General features: G+C 47.8%; 1 protein-coding gene across 4 annotated transcripts in view; it reads left to right on the forward strand.

Annotated features, from left to right (window-relative positions):
* The first annotated feature begins 485 nt into the window (after positions 1 to 485).
* The window catches only part of rasal2 (RAS protein activator like 2), a 60,185-nt gene continuing 40,589 nt past the window's right edge, over positions 486 to 20,081 (forward strand). Inside the window, exon 1 of one of the 4 annotated variants that reach the window (XM_085440180.1) lies at positions 486 to 1,085. In XM_085440180.1, coding sequence (XP_085296306.1) covers positions 959 to 1,085 — 127 coding nt within the window. In that variant the 5' untranslated portion in view covers positions 486 to 958. Of the gene's footprint in view, positions 1,086 to 10,816; positions 11,535 to 20,081 lie in introns of those variants that run through there. The other 3 variants (XM_085440179.1, XM_085440178.1, XM_085440183.1) reach the window with 3 other exon arrangements.

Below are 20,081 nucleotides of genomic sequence, written 5' to 3' on the forward strand. Positions count from 1 at the left end.
ATCTGTTTTGGCTGTTTTGAGGCCCTTTTTTGATCACCCGGGCTCTCTGGACTCGTTTCGGGCTTGTTTGTTAGTTTGGTGGCATTTTTAAAGTTATTGAATAAATGTCCTTTTGTTCTGAGTCTTTGTCTCAGTGGGTCACTGGACTTGTTTTGCAGGTCATCTTGTCACTTGTTGTGTGCATGTTTGTAATGTGAGTGTTTTTGTGGATGTTTATTACAGCTTGCAGTCGGGTTGGGTTTCTTTTCGGGTGTTTTCGGTCGTTTGCGTGTCTGTGGGGTTACTTTGCACCACCTACGCGGTCTTTTGTGTCGTCACGTTGCGTGTCTGTGGGCTGAGGCCGAGCTCTTATACAGCCGGACCTCAGTGCGGATGCAGAAGATCCTCCGGGCTCATTAGAACCTGGTAATACTGACTCGTGTCACGTGGTCAGGTTCAGGGAAACATCCCGTCAGCCAGACGTCCCTGCGCGCTCCTGACTCTCCTGGCAGGAGCGCGCCCGGTCAGGCTCGTGCCCGTCCCCGTGCGGTGGACTGTGAGCAGCGGCAGCGGCAGAGAGGGGCAGCCCGCCGGAGGCACAGAGACCACCGCGTGACTCTCGGTGTCTTCCAGCGGCTTTCGCGGACCTAACGGCTGCCTCTGTGTGGACTTTTCTCGGGGACAGAGGTAGGGCGCTCCCGGTCTCACCTGGACGCTGGTTTGGAGGAAGTTTGCCCCTTCAGCTACGCCGAGAAGCGGAACAATGAGGGAGAGCCAGCCGGGCAGCCGGACCCGAGCTAACGGCTAACAGGGAGCAGCTGGGCGGTGAAAGCGACCAAACTGTCCCGTAACGGATCCTCCCGACACTTTTTCCGCTTCCTCTCCGCGCGTGGACACTTGGACTCGCCGCTCCGGGACTGTCTCACACTTGTGGAGGGACACTTGAAGCCACAGCAAGTTTTTTTCTCTGCTTTCGGACATGGAGACGGACTCGCTTCCAGGCGACGTGGATTCTCTGCGCGGCGGGCTGAGCCTCCTGGATCCGCTGGTGGACCGGATCCTGGGGGACGCTGTGTCACAGCAGCAGGGCTGGCTCCGGGTCTACGGTAAGAAGAACACACTGGGGGGGCAGGACCGAGACCCGGCGGCCGGGCGGGTCTCGGGACCGGGGTCAGCAGGTAGAGAGGGCACCGGCCACCTTTCGGATAGCCAGGTATCCGCCTAGAGCCCAGGCCGAGGTCATGGAGGCCACCGGGGGGACCGGGAGCTGCAGCTCCGTGAGGTTTCGACTCAGCCTCCTTGAGAAGGGTTCCTGGGGCCAGACTCTTAAACTGCTCTGGTTCCCTTACCCTCTTAATAATCCCTTAAAACTTTCTTGTTCTCTGAAGGTTCAGGGTTTAAAGCTTAGACCTCCTGAGACAGACTGTCCTTACAGGAAGCACTGCAGCGTTTAATCGCAGCTGAAGCAGAAAAGGTCTCACTGAGTTTAGTTTGTCAAAATAAAGCAACAACACTGCTCTTAATCTGCACTCAAACCAGCTGACCTCAGTAATCTGAATCGTCGGGGAACCTCTCAGATTAGATTAGGGTCACACAGTCCTGCGTGTATTCAGGAAGCGGCTCAAAACCACAGAAACGTCCCAAAACATTCAAAGTAACCATACAAATGCCACAAAACAAGAGTGTTCACAACGCGATGCAAAAACACCACAAAAGCCCACAAAAAACAAACAAGTCCCAAGTGACCAAAAAGAGACGCAAGATGAACCAATAAGGATGCGAGATAACTTCAGAAACGCTTAAATCTCATAATAATCAAAACATGACTAAAGTCTAAAGTGTCCAGATCTTTAGAATGAGACGTAAAGTGATGAGAAAGGAAGTGCAAACAGTGGCGTTAGTCCTGAGCGCTGAGTTTATCCGGCGTGTTGAGTTTTATTCACAGGTGGAGTCGCTGATGTTACTGTTTTAAAGCGAACAAACCTCAGACACCCACAATAAAGCCACATGAATACAGCCACAAGTTTCCAGCTTCCAGTGTGTAGCGAACGAGAAGCTGACAGAAAGGTCAGAGGTCGCTGAAACTGTAAGGAGACGTCTTATTCGCAGTCACATGGGGCCGTGTGGGGCTGTGACTCACAGCGGCGTCCTGTGAGGCAGAAAACGGTAACATGACTCAGTTTTTCTGCGCGGACTTCACAGGAGAGGCCGGTGCTGCAGCTGCTGTCTCATGTTTCCCTGCAGGACTGCTGCTGCTTCACTTCCTAAAATAAAAGCTTCAGAGCTCTGTGAGACCGAACAGTTTTCCAGGACAGGCGGTCACATGGCGGCGTTGGCGAGGACTGAGAATGCACTGAGTAATCACTGATGGCTGCAGTGAATTACAGAAACTCTTCTGTGTTTATTTAAATTCACCTGAGGGACACAGCCTGCAGGTGATGTTGATACTTTCAAAGGATCCTGAAAACATGGGAGAAATGGGCGTCTGAGTCGCTGCTCTGTTTGGACCCGACCCTGATAAGGATGAGCAGAAGAGACTGGATCGTGTTGCTTAATGTGACATCAGAGGGCGAATTTTAGTGTTTTTCTCCTTTCAAATCTCCTTTTAGATTCAGAATGGAAAGTCAGAGTCATCCAAAACACTCAAAATAACCAAAAGACATTCAGAGCAGCAAAGTGTTCAGAATGAGACGTAAAGTAACTGGAAAGAGTCTCCAAATGACCACGAACACGTGGAAAGTCATTTCTTAAACACTCAAAATGAACAAAAAAAGAGACACAATGACAAAAGAAACACAAACAACCACAAAGAGGCTCAAACTGGCCACCAAACAATGAAACACGACTCTAAATCACACAACATGACGCTAAAAATGGAACAAAATGATCACAAAGGGATGTAAGCAAAGAAAGCCACAAAAAACCAAGTCAAGAACTACCAGACAGATGCACAAATTAATAATAATAATAATAAGGTGCAAAACTAAAAAACCAAAGTGTTGAAAGACAAAACCAGCACAGAGTGAAAACACTGAAGAATAGTCTGACTGCCTTTAATCACCTTAATGATCCCAGTTATAAAGTTTAAAACTTCTAAATTCATTCAGTCTCAAACTGAACCCAGAGTTTCTCGATGTTAATGTAAGAATAAAGTCGTGTTTGTCACTTTAGACCTAAAGGCTCCGGCGGCCCATGAACTCATCCGAAACTGGGAATAAAGTGGATGAGTGAGGCTGAAGTGGTGGTGACGTCCTGTGAACCAACAGGGTGGAGCATTGAAGGCTGCTATGACCCATCACTGATGTGTTCATGAACCTGAGCGTGATTATAACTCGGTTTATTTTGAACGTAGATGTGCACGCTCACAGAGGCCTGAATGCAGCGCTGCTATCTGTAGCTGCGAGGCTGCATCAGGATGTTTGCTCTTCCTCCTCCACCTCCTCCACCCTCCCGCTGTTGGCAGGGTGTGATGTCAGCAGCCAGTTTGTGCCGGTGATCTCACCGGGCAGGACTCCGGCTCTGGCATCGGGTCCTCGCTGCCCTCCGCGGCTCGCATTCCTCAAATAGATTCAACAATGGCTGCTGCCGTGCTGCCTTCAGGTCCACCTCACTGCAGAAAAATGCAGCGGCGGGTCGTTTGTGTTTTTCTGCTGCATTCACGTTACATCAGAGGGTGGGGTCTCCTCCACCCTGCCGGTGTATTTACAGAGCAGGCTGGGGCCTCGTGTCAGACTGTGTTGAGTTTGTGCTGCTGAGACGCTGTAGCAGCTTCCCGCTCAGACGGGAGGAGGTTAGCGCTGGAATTTCTAATCAAAGAATACCAAAACCTGCACTTCCTCTTAACGTCCACTGGAGGCTCCAGCTGTGAGTCTGTCCCACAGATGCCTGTGTTAAAATGTGCACCTTTACAGCAGAAACAAACATCTTTTTAAAGCCTGTTTAAAGTTAGCATGATTAGGGGGTGTGGCCTCTTTGACCGACAGGTGGATGGCGACTCAGGCGGCTGTAGCTGCTAGCGCTCTCCTAGCTGTCACCCCTGTACCATGTTGGTGCTGTTGGAGCATTTTAATGACATCATGTGACCTATAACGTTCCTTCCTTTCTGAGCTAACCAGGTGTGAGGTGATACCTCAGTGATCCACCCTCTGGTCTGTGTACAGTCTCCTCTGGGCCCAAGAGTCCAGCCTGCCCGATCCTGAAAGCAGAGAGTGTGTCCGTGTTTGTGTGTCTGTGTGTGTGTTACGTTGTGTTGCAATAACTTTATTTGTGGTGGGCGTTCTGCCCCGATGGACGTACGACACTAAGAAGCGATGAAAGAGCGATCGATGCGAGACGTTGATCAAACTGCAGGTGAAGCTTCCTCCTGCTGCTGTTTGGATCCAGCGTCTCTCTGAAAGCATCGACAGAGTGCATTATCCAGAGAAAGGCTGCTGTACGTAAGCCTATTAAAGCTGACCGCAGACAGACGCTTAAACACATCGCAGAGCCTCCTCCTCCTCCAGCCCACCGGCTGAGAGTGTCAGGAGTTAACACTCGCACTCCGAAGGTTTCCTTCCTCCTGCTGTCATGTTGAAGCCCCACTGAGGTTCTCAGCCTCCATATTGGACGGGGATTCTGGGAGTTTGCTGCCGGTGAGCCCATTCACACCTGAGCTTCCTGCGGGACTGACGGGACGTCACGTTCCTCTGAGGCTGCACGTGAGAAACGAGCAGAAACGGATGTTTTCTTTGGCCGAGTCTGTTCTGTAAAAAGCGTAAAGCTGTCGTGAGTGGGTGCTTTCCCAACTTTTGGGATAAATATAGTAGATCTTATCTTGGAAAACAGGATGTTTAGGTCCAGAAAAAAGGTTTACTGATGGGACAGATGTGCAGGAAAGACGAGCCGGTACATCAGCTGTGGTTGTTTTACTGAAATGCAATCAAAGTTTGAGAAAAACAAGGTGATGGGTTGTTTTTTTCTTCCAGCTTTGATCAGATTCCTTCAGATGTGAAGTGGAATAAAATCCATCTGCCTGAACATGGATACAGAGCCACACGAGCTGATTATTTAACAATATGATGGTTTCTGTCAGCGTTTCAAACTCGTATTGAAATACTTCAATTTTCTGATTCCTCCTGAGCTGGAGCTGTCTGCACGAATCAAAGAAGCTTTTATAAGCAGGAAGAAGCTGGAGAGAAAGGGGCGAAGCAGTCTGTGAGCAGTCTCCAGGGTTGTGGACAGACTCGGTCGGTTGCACCACGTGAGAAATCTGGCTGGAAATAAGCGGTTAGCTCAGGGAACAGCTCGATCTTCTGTATGAGTGTGTGTCGTCTGTGACGGCTGAGAAAATCCTGGATCTTTTGTGTGTGTGCGTAAACAGACGGGACAAGATTTAGAGCCGGATCCCAAACGCAGGATCCAACCGCGGGGCTCGCCTCAGCGCTTGGCGTGGGCGTGTCCGTGCCTGACCTTTTGATGATGAGTTGGTGAGGACTGAACGATGGATGTGATCCACTGGCGTGTGTTTGAAGTGCTTCGTGTTTGACGTGGAGGCTCCGGGGCAGGAATGGAAGACGCGGTCGTTTGCTCTTCAAACTGAGACGCATGTAAACATATTTTCTAAGAGTCGGATTGATCTTCGCGGATCTTCAGGGAATCTCCGCCCAGAGTCTGCGTGTCTGAGTGGCGGTGTGGTTCATCAGTGTCGGGGAATGGGTTCAGGTCTGAGCGGTGGTCTGCAGGACAATGGAGGCCGATGGGAGCAGGAAATGGAAAGTTCCTCACAGGCCTGGCTGTTTTCAGGATGGGGGCGGTGAGGCAGGATTTCCTCTCTGAAACAAAACAGGAGCAGTCCTGCTTCTCTGGACCAAAAAAAGCTGCTGTCTATTTCAGGGCAGGGTAGGAAAAGCACCGGAGGATCCTCGGGGACGACACGCACTCGGCGTAATCACACAGCGCTGGATGTGTGTTTTTATTTGTCTGATGCGAAGGGAAATCAGTGCTGTGGTAATCAGGGTTTGTTTTAGATTCAGGAGAAAGAAACCATGAATAAAAAGATTTGTGTCTGTTATTTATAGATGTCAAATGAAATAAAATGATCGTTCATCCTATACCTTTACAAAGAAACCCTCTCTTATGTCTGCGTGTTTTATATACTTTACATTTTGCTCTTACACTCTACCAGACTCCATTCACAAAATCTATGATTTTACATCTCATAACACACAAGCTGTTTGTCTGCCTCCTTGAATGATTATGGTTAGTAGTCTTGGACCTGAATGTTTTCACTGTTTGTTTGGGATCTAAACTGACCAATAAAAATGCAAAAGTCACACAAAGTAAACCAGCAATTTTTTTTTTTACCTCGAGGTAAAAGATGCTGTTGTCAGTGGACTGTGGACTGCAGTGAGTTAAAGGGTTTTAGTGGGTCAGTCGCAGCAGTTTTGGTCTCTATAGCTAATTTATCTACCTCATTATAACTGTGGGGTCAGGTTTTTATAACACACCTGATTCAAGTGTATTAGGGCCTAAAGTTTACAAAAATAGGGGTGTGGCCTCTTTGACTGACAGGTGAATTTTCCAGATGCTTCGTATTTTTCTTCCCTTTTCAGACGTTAATGAAGGGAAACCAGCTTTCCTGTTTATGTGTCACATGATAGCAGGCTCCTGCATTCAGCAGGAAGTAATCAGATTACTTCAGAGGACGTCTGCTGCTCTGAAAGCTGTGAGCGGAGAGCAGAAGTGGATCACTGTGTCAGAGCGGCTGCAGATTAAAGCCTGAGTTGTGGATGAAAATTGGATTAGTCAATCGTCTGAGCACCAAACGCTGCTGCTGTCTGAGGAGGACGCTCACGCCGCCAAACAACCAATCAGACACCTTGTTTGTAGTTTAAATCAACACCTGAGTGTTTGGGCGATTAAGCCGCTCAAAGTTAACTTGACCTCGAGAACATCAGCCGACTCGCTTCCTGTTTGTCGCTTCACGAGGCTCTAACGTAGATATTTTCAGCTCTGTTTAGCTTCAAACTTGGATTAGAAGTTGACTTTATTGCCTCGGGGTCGGTGTGTTAGCTGCTGTGGCTTTCAGTCACCTGCCGATTAATTTGGAAATGAGTAGTTTATCCATCAGAGGCTTTTATTTTAATATGCTCCTGGAAGAATCATTGATTGATTTCTCCAAATGAACTTGTGACTTTGTAAAACGTTGGACGGGCCTCTCTGGGTTTTAGCTAATCTGAAGTATGTGTGAATGATGGGAAGGCGGCGTGTGGTGGTGTCACAGACCGCTGCGTTGATCTACCGTGCCACTGCTGTCACAGGCTAAATTCTGGAGCTGCTTTGGCTCCTTTCAGATGATGTTTTTGGAGTGTTTCATGCGGCCTCCTCACATCCAGCCGCTGATCTTGAACTTCCTGTTTTCTGGAAGCGTGCTCCGTCCTCAGACCGTCGAGGGCCAGCCCGCCGGCCTCCAGCTGAGACTCCAGCCTGGATTCTTGAGCTCCGAGTGGCTTTGGTGCTATCAGCTGCTGATTTACAGCTCTCTTTATGGCTGCGAGTTATTTTTAGCTGGAGGCTGCTGCTGCTGCCCGCTCTTCTCCTGGCTTCCTGCAGGACGGAGATGAAAAGTGAACAAAGTGGTGCCTGATGAAGGCACCAGCAACTTTAAGCTGTTGCCCCGGGTCAGTCCTGCAGCCTGTTCTGCTCACTTTGCAGCAGTTTTATGTGTAAACATGTGGGCCTGGAAGATTTCTGCATCACGTCTTGAATGAATGCAGACACATTAATGAAGAATGAGAGAAAGTGAGCAGTCGAGTCTGTCAATGAGGAAAAACAACCGAACTAAGGCTGAGCTGAGTCTGCAGTCAGTGAGAGGTTTCTGTCGCTGAATCTGACAATCGATCACGGATCAGTTTGTGCTTCTGATCCACTCTGATTTTGTGCAGAAGTTTTCATAACACTGATTCATTTTAATGCAATAAGACTAAATTATACCACAACACTCACCAGAGAAGTTTTAATCCACGTCTTCCGTGTCACTGCTGGCTTCCACCTGACTTCCTGTTTGTCTCCTCTCTTCCTGTTTTGTTTCCTTTCTCTGGAGGAGCATAAATGTTTGTAGGACTTCCTGTTTGGCCTTTAAACTCAGGAAATTGGGGAGAAGCATCAGTCCGGTTCAGTCAGAGTGAGCTGTTAGAATCGGGGCTGGTATCTGAATGCAGGTGAAATGAGACCTGCCTGAGCCTTGATGTTCTCTTTGCTGCTTGATGGCTTTTGGGCGACTTTTCAGACGAAACAAAGGACTCAAAGCATGCGTGGCTTCTGAACTGGCGGTCCACTCCTGGAAATTGTAATTTAGATTTGTAATGTTGTCTGAGGTATTTATGTTTGACGTTAGCGAGCCGGTTTCGGTCTAAAACGTCCCATTCCTTCGATCTTATTGGAAGTTTATCCTGAATCCATCCATAGAAATCTGTCCACAGCCTCTTAAGAGGAGCTTTCATTATTTGTAAGATTTGTTTTTTGCATTTGGCCTTTTTTGGACAGCACGGTGTAGATCGGAAAGCAGGGACAAGTACGAAGGAATGAAACGCAGGAAACAACCTCGGGTGGACACGATAGCTTTCGTTTGCCTGATCAGTCAGGTGAGCTGTAGCAGCGCCCGTGCTCTCATTTTTTAATTTCTAAAGGAAGTGTTTACAGTTGTGCGTTTAGCTGCTTAGACTTGGCGTGAACATGTGTTTAAACTGACGTGGAAGAGGAACCGCTCGTCCTGATGTTGACGTCTGGCCTCAGACTCGGTCAGTCGCCGCTGGCTCGAGGAGGACTTGCCTCCCTCTGATTCCGCTTAACCTCCCCGAGTCTTAACTCTGACCTACATGCAGCGTCGCTTCATTATCCAATCAGGGCTGATATGTGGGTCAGCCAGGGCGGCGTGCCTTTAAAGTCCCAAGAAGAAGAAGGTTGATCTGAGAGTTGGAGAGAGTTTGATCTTTTTCCTAACTGCATCAGGGCCACGAGGAGCACATGTTTGAATCCTCCAGGAGCTCAGCTCTGTTTTCTGTAACGCAGTCTCACGGCAGTTTGTAACTAGTCAGGGACTCTGAACATGATCGTTCATCCGTCCGCTCTCTGTTTGTACCCATTTACACAAAATGAATATTCTCAGAGGTTGGAGATGTTGGGGTTTTGCTGCTCACAGACCACATGTTGATTCTTAAATGTGTCAGAAGTTTCTATTTATTTTGTATTATTTTGAAAATGTTGGCATTATTAAAATATGTTAGTAATAATCATTAAAACTATTTAGAGCGACTTTTTGGGTTTAAATTCTAAAAAGTTAAAACTTCTCCCAAAGCGCCGTTTTCTTGGTACTGCGTGCTCGCCAAAGACTACTCACAGGAAATGTACTTCCTGTTACAAAGCCGCACTGACCATCTCATAAAAACAGGTCAATTTGTGTCCACGATCAGGGACAAACGACTTTTATGAGACCAAGCCGACCAAGCTGGTGAGGTCATTGTTGCGGGTCCCACAGACTCCTCCTCCTCCGCGTTGGGCTGCAGTAGATCTACGTGTCGCAGACAGGGATGGTCCTCCTGTTCCTGTGACCTGAACGGTCACTCTGACCAGAACCTGCCATAGGTGGAGAACTGGTTCATGAGCCATGAGGTGAAAACTATCATCACAAGCTTCGTTCCACAACAGCGGAGATGGAGTCCACTTCCAGTCCGGCCACTGGGGGGAGGAGCTTGTTGGAGAGCTGGTTGATATTTGTTTTTTTTACTGTCACAAAGTGTGTGATGATATGTATTCGGGGGTTGTTTGCAGCCTGAGATCGCCCTCAGCTTGTATCTTGGCCACGTTTGGCCTGCTGCAGGTGAACCTCCAGCTCCACGTGGAGGACTGAACGCTCTCACATGTAACCTGCAGCCTGAACAACAACGACAACAAACCTCCTCATTTCCATATTATGAAACTCGCGGAGTGAGCTGCGGGGATTTTTCTATCTCGCTTCTGCTGCTTCAAAGCTTCTCTATCAGCGGGGCTTGAATAAAGTGTCCTCAGAGCTCCTCCCTGCTCTCTGGGACTCTGCTCCTGTTTCCTCTCTGGTCACAGAGGCCTCGGGGGACGGGGGGGCATTCTTCAGTCCTCATGAATATTTAGGGACCACAACATGTATGGAGGCCTGAGAGCTCAGAAATTTAACCCAATAAACAGAGAATGACTGGCCTGAATGTGGGTAAGAGCTTGACTAAATTACACTCAACTATACCAGTTAAATGTTTTTGTATCAGCGCGTCCAGATTGTGTTCTGGCCTGTGTTACTTTCATAGATAGTAAACGTACAGATCTTGCCTCCTATTCTTCAGATCCTTCTCTGCTGCTACGTGTAGAATGAATGGAAATGGGTATTATAAATATTAGAGGATATCACTGACTGAATTTGGCACTCTGTGGGTTACTTTTCAGCTACCGAAACCCTTTTTCTTTCCATCCACCTACTATTTCCAGCTGCCCACCCTACACCACAGACTACAACCCATCCTGGTCCCTCGCAAAGTGCATAAATCGCCAATGTGGGAAGTATGAAAGGGGGATTTCCCGCCTATTTTGGAGCAAAATTCAGGCTGTTTGCAAACTGCAGCAAGTCTACAGATCTAAATCCATCCATATGATTCATTATGAGAGCTCTGCGTCATCGTCATCGTCGTTGCTGCTGAATAAGAACCAAACCAGGAAACTGATCAGAAAAAGGAGAAGCTGATGCTCGACGCTGTAGTCTTCATAGGGGAAACCACAGTCTGCTGCTTTGCCTTTGCTCAGCCCTGATTGGCTGGCCTCGGTCTTTCTCTGGCTCTTGACTTCCTCCCAGGAAGACGAACGTCAGCCCACAGAAAGCGAGCGAACGGCAGCTCCAGCTCGGCGTGCACATGAGGACAACCTGACGAATCCTCATCCGTCCGACCCGCCGGGGTCGTGTGTCCGTGTCACAGCACAGCTGTTGGCGAACCAGCAGTGACGGCCGTTTTGGGGGCCTCCATCTGCTCGTTGCTGCCTGGAGGAAGCTTGCGTGTGCTAGACTATGAGTGGAAGTGGCGCCCACCCTTTGATCGGTGAGGGTCTAATCCAGGGGACCTTGTACCACTGGCACTTTTACAGGAGGCCCTGGCGGAGAACCAACACCCCACCGGCTTCTGAGCAGTTATTGGACAAATACAAATGGGAGACATCTGCTCGCCAGGCGCCGAGGTCGGCCGGTACGTCCACTCCCGAGGGCAAAGCACAAACCATGGAGCCTTCTCACCGGCGACTGCTCAGCCTGCCGAGGTTCGGCACCCTCCCAAACCCGAAAAAACGTAGCGGGGAGCCCGGCGCCCTGCAGAGGTTCTTTCTCCGGTCGATGTCCGAGCCCGGCGCCAACAACGACAACAATAGGGAACCGCTCAGGAAGGTAGAATCGGTCGCCGAGAGGAGCACGCCATCCGTCAGCAGCTTCTTCAGCTCGCTGTCTCGAAGGATCGGCAAAGTCCTGAGGGAAGAAGGCGGAGGCAGCGAAGATGAAGGAGGAGAGGACGGTAGGGGTGTCTACGTCATGCTTGTGTCCTCTTTTAAAAAGTTTTCTTTTTAACAGCTTCATTTTCACTTAACATATTAAAAGCACGATGAGATGAAGAGAAGACAGTTGTGTTGCCTCCGGCTCAGAAGCTTTGACGCCAACACAAATAGACACCAGGAACTAGCCTGAATTATTCTCTAAAGGGAATCCCCCAGAATTCTTCCCGGGTGGTTTTCTCTCAAACAGCAGAACTTTCAGAATAAACAGGAACCTCGTTCGGGGGGAAACCGAGCTGTTAAAACAGAGTTTTAAATCCTTACCTGAATGTTAAAGAGCAGTCCGTTGGTGTGTTCGCTTCAATGTGCTCAGAGTTGGTTTGTTTTTTGGGATCAAAGTTTTGCATTCGTAGGGGGATGGCCTCTCTCCCTGGCAGGTGGATGGAGACGCAGGCGGGTGTAGCTGCTAGCTGTCCACTAGGCTTCACCACAGCTAGTTGGAGGCCCTGAGCTGGACCTCTGGGCCATGCTTGTGCTTTTGGAGCCTTTCAGAGCTTTTTTAATGACATCATCTGACCAGTTATGTGGCTGCTGTGAGGTTACTGCACTTAGACCGTCACTAAGGTCTGCAGGGTTCTACGATTTTATTTGGGCATTAATTAGCAGGTATCTGTGATGCACCACATGCAACACATTCAGCATAATTTGTTTGTTTGTCTGTTTTCTTTTTCTTGAACGTTGTAATGTCGCTCTGGCCGTGAAAATCTCAGCGGTCAAATTAAATTAAGAGCAGTCCGATTTAGCTGGATCGCGCAGGTCTATAAAAAGCATTAGCATCATTTGTGTGAATAAGGTAGAGCGAAACATTAAAACGCAGTTCAACCAGTCTGTCTTATCAATACGGTATAATTACCTCCTCATTTACCTCCACTAGATCACTGCCTCAGAAACTGACCTGAACTATTATTATGACGATGATACAAAAATTCCCACATGGTGAAGTTAAAGCAGAGTGATGTTTCTCTCCTGTGGCCCCTGCAGCTTCATTCTACTCTAAGGGAGGAAAACCTCGGCTGTCCTTTGTGCTCTCAGAGAGGTTTCCTCCTCCTCCTCCTCCTGCTCCTGCTCCTGATTGAAGGCTGGAAATCTGTCTGCAGCTGCTTCACCAAACATTTACATTCATGCAGAGTGTGTAAAGCTCAGACAGGCAGCCAGTCTGAAGGTTAAGTCATGCTAATTGCAGTTTCCACTACAACCTCACATGAGGAAACATTTAGAGCCTGCAGATAATAAATGTGTGTTTTCATGCAGAACTCGCTGCTGCATCAAGTCCCATTAGTTCTCCAACACAGCTCCTCTGAATATGAATAATTGTCTGAATTAATTTTCTTTGGCTGATATCAGAGCCACAGAGATCTTTGAATGACGAAGTCTATAGAAATTCAGAAAACACAATAAAATACCCATGTATGTACGCAGAAGCAGCTTTTGAACATCAGGGAAAAAACAGACCCGATTCTGAAATCAGAAACGAGTCATTGCAAAAATCCATCTCAGTCCAAATTCAAGATTTAAACCAGCCAAGTGTGAAGCAGTCCTGGAGTCCAGTTTGTTCGGGCCTGAATTATAAATAATTTCAGGGCGAATGAAACCAGGAAGTAATGAAAGTCGCGCTAACCTGTGCACAGGTGCACCGAGCAGAACCGGGTCTGCTTTATCCTTGGTCTCCTTACTGCTGTGCAGGTTTGGATCTTTGGCAGCGTGCCGGATCTCCTCACCTCGCCGGCTCTTGTTTACCATCAGAGCTCAGGCTGTCCTTTTAAATCAGATGCTGCACGTTTCACAGACTGCACATGCAGAGTAAATATTTCATGCTCAGGCGCATGAGGGACTGAAACGCTGCTCAAAACACGTGATGTAAAAAACACAAAGCAGCTGATCTGAGTTCACCGTGAGCTTAAAGACATGCACATACATGTTCCTGTGAGCTTACTGATAAAAGGATTCAGGGTTGGGACCTTCTCATAGTATCGATGTGTGAACTCGAATATTTTCTGACTCCAGAGGTTCCTTATCACAGATTTTATTCCACCTCCTGTCTGTGACCTCTGACCTCTCTCTCACTGAAAGCTTGTGTTATGAGGGAAATGGGATCTGTTGTGGTACACCGTTCTGGTGACCGTGTCAGATTAATGTGTGCCTTTGGGCATCGTGTCTCTGCTTCGCCAGAGTCCGACCTGTTTGATAGACGCATATATTTCTGTCGTCATCCATCATCCTGAAACGGAGATGATGCGTGTTATCTGTGAGCTCCCAGCGTCCCCGGCATGCCACGTTCATCGGAGCGTTCAGCCTCGCCGGAAATTTGAACACAGCATCGAGGAGGAGGAGGAGGAGAGCTGATCAGGGATGTAGAAAAAGATTTAATTTAATCTGTCTGAGCTGGTGGTTTATGGGAAACTGGTGTGAGAGCAGAGTCAGAAACAGAAGCTGCTAATGTGCTGGGAGCACTGGTGGGAGCTCAGAAGCAGAACACATCTCAGCCTGCAGAGGCCTCATTTGCTTTACTTCTAAACCTGCTTCAAATTATTAACTCAAGTTCCCATAATGCTTTGGGGAATGTAGAACTGTAGCATGAACTGGGTATCAGAAGTTCCTGCTTGTGGTTTTACCCACAGATGTACAGAAAACTGTCAGATTTTTACCTCAGTACTGACGAAAACTTAACAATTCTCTCTGAACTCTTTCTAATCAGGTCCTGACCTGGTTACTGACATGATGCTCAAAGCAACCTTAGAGTGCTCCTAAAATCAGTCCAATACTATGCCCAGAAACTGGTCTGCAATAAGTTTAAAACCAGTTCTAAACTAAACTGAAATCAAGTGTGGAACTAGTTTTAAAGCAGACCCCACAGCCTGGGTTTGGGCTTAGGTTTCTTTACTCATCACCTGCTCCATCCCAGTCTCAAATCTACCGTAAAACGTTTCTAAAAAGTCCAAAGTCCAAAACATTTAAGCCCGTAAGTGGTTTAAAACCAGTCTGAACTCAATCCCAAAATCAAGTTTGAATCCAGTTTCAAAGCAGTGCTAAATTAGACCTAAAACAAGCCCAGGCTACAGTCCAAATTCAGTTCCAGAGCAGGTTTTAAACCAGTCTTGATTCAAACTGGGAACCAGTGTAAAATCAGTCATGAACAAGTTTTAAAACTTGGCCTAAAATCAGTTTTAAAATCCGGTCTGAGCCGGTCCCACATGCGGTTGTGATGAGTGGTAATCTGACCCTGGCTCAAAACTTCAGTTCACCAGATATACTCTTCAGGGTCGCCGTGCCCTAGAGCCCGTCACAGGGCGAGAGGCGGGGCACACCTGCACAGGTCAGCAGCCTGCTGCAGGCTGTTCTTCCTTTTACTTTCAGTCTTGTGTCAAACTATAAACTACAGCTCCTACAATGCTCTGGAGGCTGTAGAAAAGTGTGCGTATTAGTTCCTGCTGTGGTTCACCCACAGATGTACAGCCAGCTCGGTGTATTTCTTAAAAACATGTGAACGCTCGGGCAGGTTCAGCACGCAGAGCTTCTGGTTTCTACACCGTCGTGTGGTCGCTCAGAGCGGCGATGCCCCACCAGCCGTGCCAGCAGGGTTAGTCAACACGACATGACTGCAAACAAGAAACTAACCCAGGTCTTTATTGTGAAAACTTTTTCCCTCTACTTTATGATCTGTCAGTTTGTTCTGCCTGAGACTTTGAAGTAGTTGCTTAACTTTAATCTGCAGAAAGCCTCAAGTCACTGTGTTTGATTCTGCTGTGACTCAGCAGTAATGAAGAGCACACAGAGCCGTACAGCGTGGAGCACAGTGAAGTATTTGTACACAGTTTCAGGACTGCAGTAAATGTGTCTGCGTGAACAGAAGCGGCTGTAAACAGACACAGTGTGAAAGTTTCCAGCATGCCCAGAGCATGCTGGGTAATCAAAACCACAGAGCTCTCACTTCTGTAAACACACACACACACACACACACACACACACACACACACACACACACACACACACACACACAGAGTTGGGTTAATTAGACCCCACTTAGCAGTAGCTGTTCATTTTCACATGGAAACTGAGTGTGAGAACTGGGAGGGTGAATCAGGCTCTTTTCTCTCTGTGTGTGTGTGTGTGTGTGTGTGTGTGTGGCTGAGGCAGGATATGTGTGGTGGTGTTCTGGCTCACGGCATCCTACAGAAACCCTGTGTGTGTGTTTGAGGCCAGGACAGCTCCTGCATACTCAATGAGGTGTGTGTGTGTGTGTGTGTGTGTGTGTGTGGCTGGCTTCAGAGCCAGCTCAGCTCGTCCTCATTCCCAGAGATTAAATGAAGCAGTCTTATTGGGTCTGCCTCACCTGACTCTCCGTTTTTCAACCCTAACCCAGTGTTTTTATGCCTAACACTGTTTGGTGTTTGGACCTCGTGCACGTGAGCACAGACTGTAGCGCCACAGACTCTTTATCAGTCTCTCAGCTCAGTCTCTTACTAGACGTTATCTAACATAACCAGTACATCAAGGCACAGATACAGAAAAGTGTGATGAGGCAGAGTCAACGCTGGTCAGGTTCAGGGAGGAGGTTTGTGATCATGTGACCCTGTGTGGACAGGAAGTTCAGACAGCACTTCCATCCTTAAAGCTAAACTGAAGGTCCAACTGATGCGTTATGTTAGCGAAGGTCCTCACACTGACAGAACAACACGTGTGTGTGTGTGTGTGTGTGTGTGTGTGTGTGTGTGTGTGTGTGTGTGTCTTCCTTTTGTATGTAAATTGGCCCTCCACAATAAAAGCTTCTGGGTAACAAAAGCAGCCCTGAGCTCATTAACCTTTCGGTGCTCCGAATAGCGGCGGTGGGAACGTGGAGGCTCCCACATGAATGCGTCTGAAAACAGGTTGTTTTGTGTTGCAGCCAGAACCCTCCAGACTGGACTGTGTGACGGCGCCGTCCTGCTCCGGGTCCACAGGCGTTTGGCAGGATAAACCCTTTTTAAGGGGAAAGATTTTTTTTTTTAACCAGACTGCTGAATATTCAATTCAATTTTATTTATACAGCGCCAAATCACAACAACAGTCACCTCAAGGCGCTTTATATTGTACAGTAGATACAGAGAAAAGCCCAACAATCATATGACCCCCTATGAGCAAGTACTTTGGCGACAGTGGGAAGGAAAAACTCCCTTTTAACAGGAAGAAACCTCCAGCAGAACCAGGCTCAGGGAGGGGCGGGGCCATCTGCTGCGATTGGTTGGGGTGAGAGAAGGAAGACAGGATAAAGACATGCTGTGGAAGAGAGACAGAGGTGAATAACAGATATGATTCAATGCAGAGAGGTCTGTTAACACATAGTGAGTGAGAAAGGTGACTGGAAAGGAAAAACTCAATGCATCATGGGAATCCCCCGGCAGCCTACGTCTATTGCAGCATAACTAAGGGAGGATTCAGGGTCACCTGGTCCAGCCCTAACTATATGCTTTAGCAAAAAGGAAAGTTTGAAGCCTAATCTTGAAAGTAGAGATAGTGTCTGTCTCCTGAATCCAAACTGGAAGCTGGTTCCACAGAAGAGGGGCCTGAAAACTGAAGGCTCTCCCTCCCATTCTACTTTTAAATACTCTAGGAACAACAAGTAGGCCTGCAGAGCGAGAGCGAAGTGCTCTAATAGGGTGATATGGTACTACAAGGTCATTAAGATAAGATGGGGCCTGATTATTTAAGACCTTGTATGTGAGGAGCAGGATTTTGAATTCAATCCTGGATTTAACAGGAAGCCAAAACAGGAGAAATCTGCTCTCTTTCTAGTCCCTGTCAGCACTCTTGCTGCAGCATTTTGGATCATCTGAAGGCTTTTCAGGGAGTTTTTAGGACTTCCTGATAATAATGAATTACAGTCGTCCAGCCTGGAAGTAATAAATGCATGAACTAGTTTTTCAGCGTCACTCTGAGACAGGATATTTCTAACTTTAGAGATGTTGCGCAAATGGAAGAACGCAGTCTTACATATTTGTTTAATATGTGCGTTGAAGGACATGTCCTGGTCAAAAATGACTCCAAGGTTCCTCACAGAGTTACTGGAGGCCAAGGTAATGCCATCCAGAGTAAGAATCTGCTTAGATACCATATTTCTAAGATTTTCAGGGCCGAGTACAATAACCTCAGTTTTATCTGAATTAAGAAGCAGAAAGTTAGCGGCCATCCAATATCAAAGCAAATGTGATTTTTAGGATCAGAGACTGGAAAATATTGATGGATTATTCTTTTCTGTTCTCACATCTGTGTCTCGTACTGTGAGCAGTCCTCTTCCTGTCGAGGTCTGCAGGACCTCCTTTGAGGGTTATCGATCTCTGATCTGCTGTTCACTCGTTTGCGAGGCCGATACCCGTGATGGACTCGTGCCCGGGCTTTTCTTCATCAGATCGAGTATTTGACACTTTACACAAACGTTAGCTGTGAGCTGAACTGACCAGCGACTGAGTTTGAGTGTTTACGGAGGTGTCAGAGGGTGCGCTTGATTTATAACACGGGAAATTAAAAAAAGCTTTGCGGTGAAAAGTGATTTTTTTATTTTTAATAATTTGTTTTCTGCTGGAAACTAAAATTGCGACTGAAATCAAAATCCAGCTAATCTTGCGGCTCTTACGTGGACACCGCACAGTTGAATGAGGTCAGGATACTTTCCACCCCTCCCACAGGACATGTGACAGCTGCGCTCATCGGCATCTCGTGACATCACAAGAACCGGTGGGTTAAACAAAGCTGTCGTACCGGACGTTTCCACGTGTGCTGCAGCGCCTGTGTGAACACAGCAAACCTCCTTCAGTCCTTCGGGAGCTCCTCTGCTGCTCCCTCGGGTGATGGGAAGCGACATTGCCGCTCACCTTTGACCCCTTCAGACCGCCCCCCTCTGTGCAGGCTGCCGCCATGATTGACAGCAGAGAGAGAGAATCTGCTTTGCAGATGCAAATGCAGCAGAGTACAGCTGAAGTCAGCACGTTTAAATATTAAACCAGCCGCCTTCACTTCAGGCTGAGCATCAAAGAGCCGCCGTCGCTGCTGCCAGGACGCGTCGAGTACAAGCGATAACAAAAAACCATCGATTAATGATTGATTGGAGACTCAGACTATTTATTCATTATCAGAGCAGCAGCAGGAACAGTGTGAGGGGCCAGCAGGCTGGAGCTTCACACATAATGAGATGTGAGAGAATCAGATTTAGCTGATTCATTTTCCACAAACCAATAAAATAAAATGAACTCGACATGATTGAGCAGGAAAACTGCAGCTTTCCCCGATCAGCAGAGCGGAACTTCACCGTGTCCCTCGGAGTGGGTGGGGGAGGTTGGGGGTTGGTACGTGTGTTTAGGTGGCATCCACACGAATAACTGGACCCAAAGTTTCCCAGCAGAAAGCTTCACTTTAACCAGGCGATCAGTATTTTCAGCCAGCGATGTGGCTGGTTGGTGGGCCTCGGGCGGCCTGTTTGGGCTGTGCTCGCTGCTCTCGCGCGGCTGTTTTTGCAGGTTTAAATGCAGCGAGGAGCTGCAGCACAGTTCAGTTTCTGCTGAAGTAAAATGTCATAAAAATGACCTCCAGACCGTCCCTGTACGCGGCGTGAGGAGCTGTTAGCAGACTCGTGTTGACGTTTCTGTGCTGCTGAGCGGAGTGCTGTCTGCGTCCTCTCCAGAGAGCAGCGATGACATCAGGAGGACCTGCAGCAGAGCGAGCTTCGGCTCATCCGGCACATTTTTACAGCTTGAACTCACAACACAGCACAGCGGCTTCATGTCCCGTCCCTGGAAGTGTTAGTGTACAGATCCTGCAGTAAATTCCCCAAAATGAGCGCACTGATATTTCTAACAGCCCTTTGTTTTATTACGTCAGTCTCACGGCAGCTCTTACAGCCATAAACTATAAAGTGAACCTTTAATTTTACACAACGTCCATGTACACGAAGGGAAGTTGTTAAATCAGGAAGGTTTAGACACGTGAAAGTACTGATCCTCAACTCATAGCGCCACCATCAGGCCAGAGTTTAAATTTGTCACCTTGTTTATATTGACATTTATTAGCTCCAGCTCTGTCTGTGATTGGTTAGGTGTGGAAACACCATCGCCACCTAGTGTCCAGGAGGTGTCATGATATATTTACATAAATCCGAGTTTTGGAAACTTTTCAAAGATACTTCAGTTTGTCCCCTCATCGATCATGAAAACACGTTTATTTCTCACACTTGCAGCTTTAACGTCTCCCCGCAGACGTCCACAACCTCGACGGTTTTTTCCTCCTCCCGCCTGGACGGAGGGCAGCTTTATAAAAACACTGTTTCTCTGTCCAGGCTGCTAATTGCTGTAATTTCCTCCCTCGGACAAAAGCTCCCCTGCAGCCTGTTTAACACCTCAGAGCTGCCGATGGCTCCTCTGGGTTTAACGGCTGAACAGCTGCCTGCAGAGAAATACCAAAGCACGGTTTCCAACTGTGCGTCACAAGCAGACAAACGCTGCTATCTGCAGGTTGGCTAATGAGAGATACTGCGATGCCGTGTT

Source organism: Copadichromis virginalis, linkage group LG18 (genome assembly GCF_057382275.1).
Source record: "Copadichromis virginalis isolate Kocher_CV1m ecotype Utaka linkage group LG18, C_Virginalis_male_GT1.1, whole genome shotgun sequence".
Lineage (NCBI taxonomy): Eukaryota > Metazoa > Chordata > Actinopteri > Cichliformes > Cichlidae > Copadichromis > Copadichromis virginalis.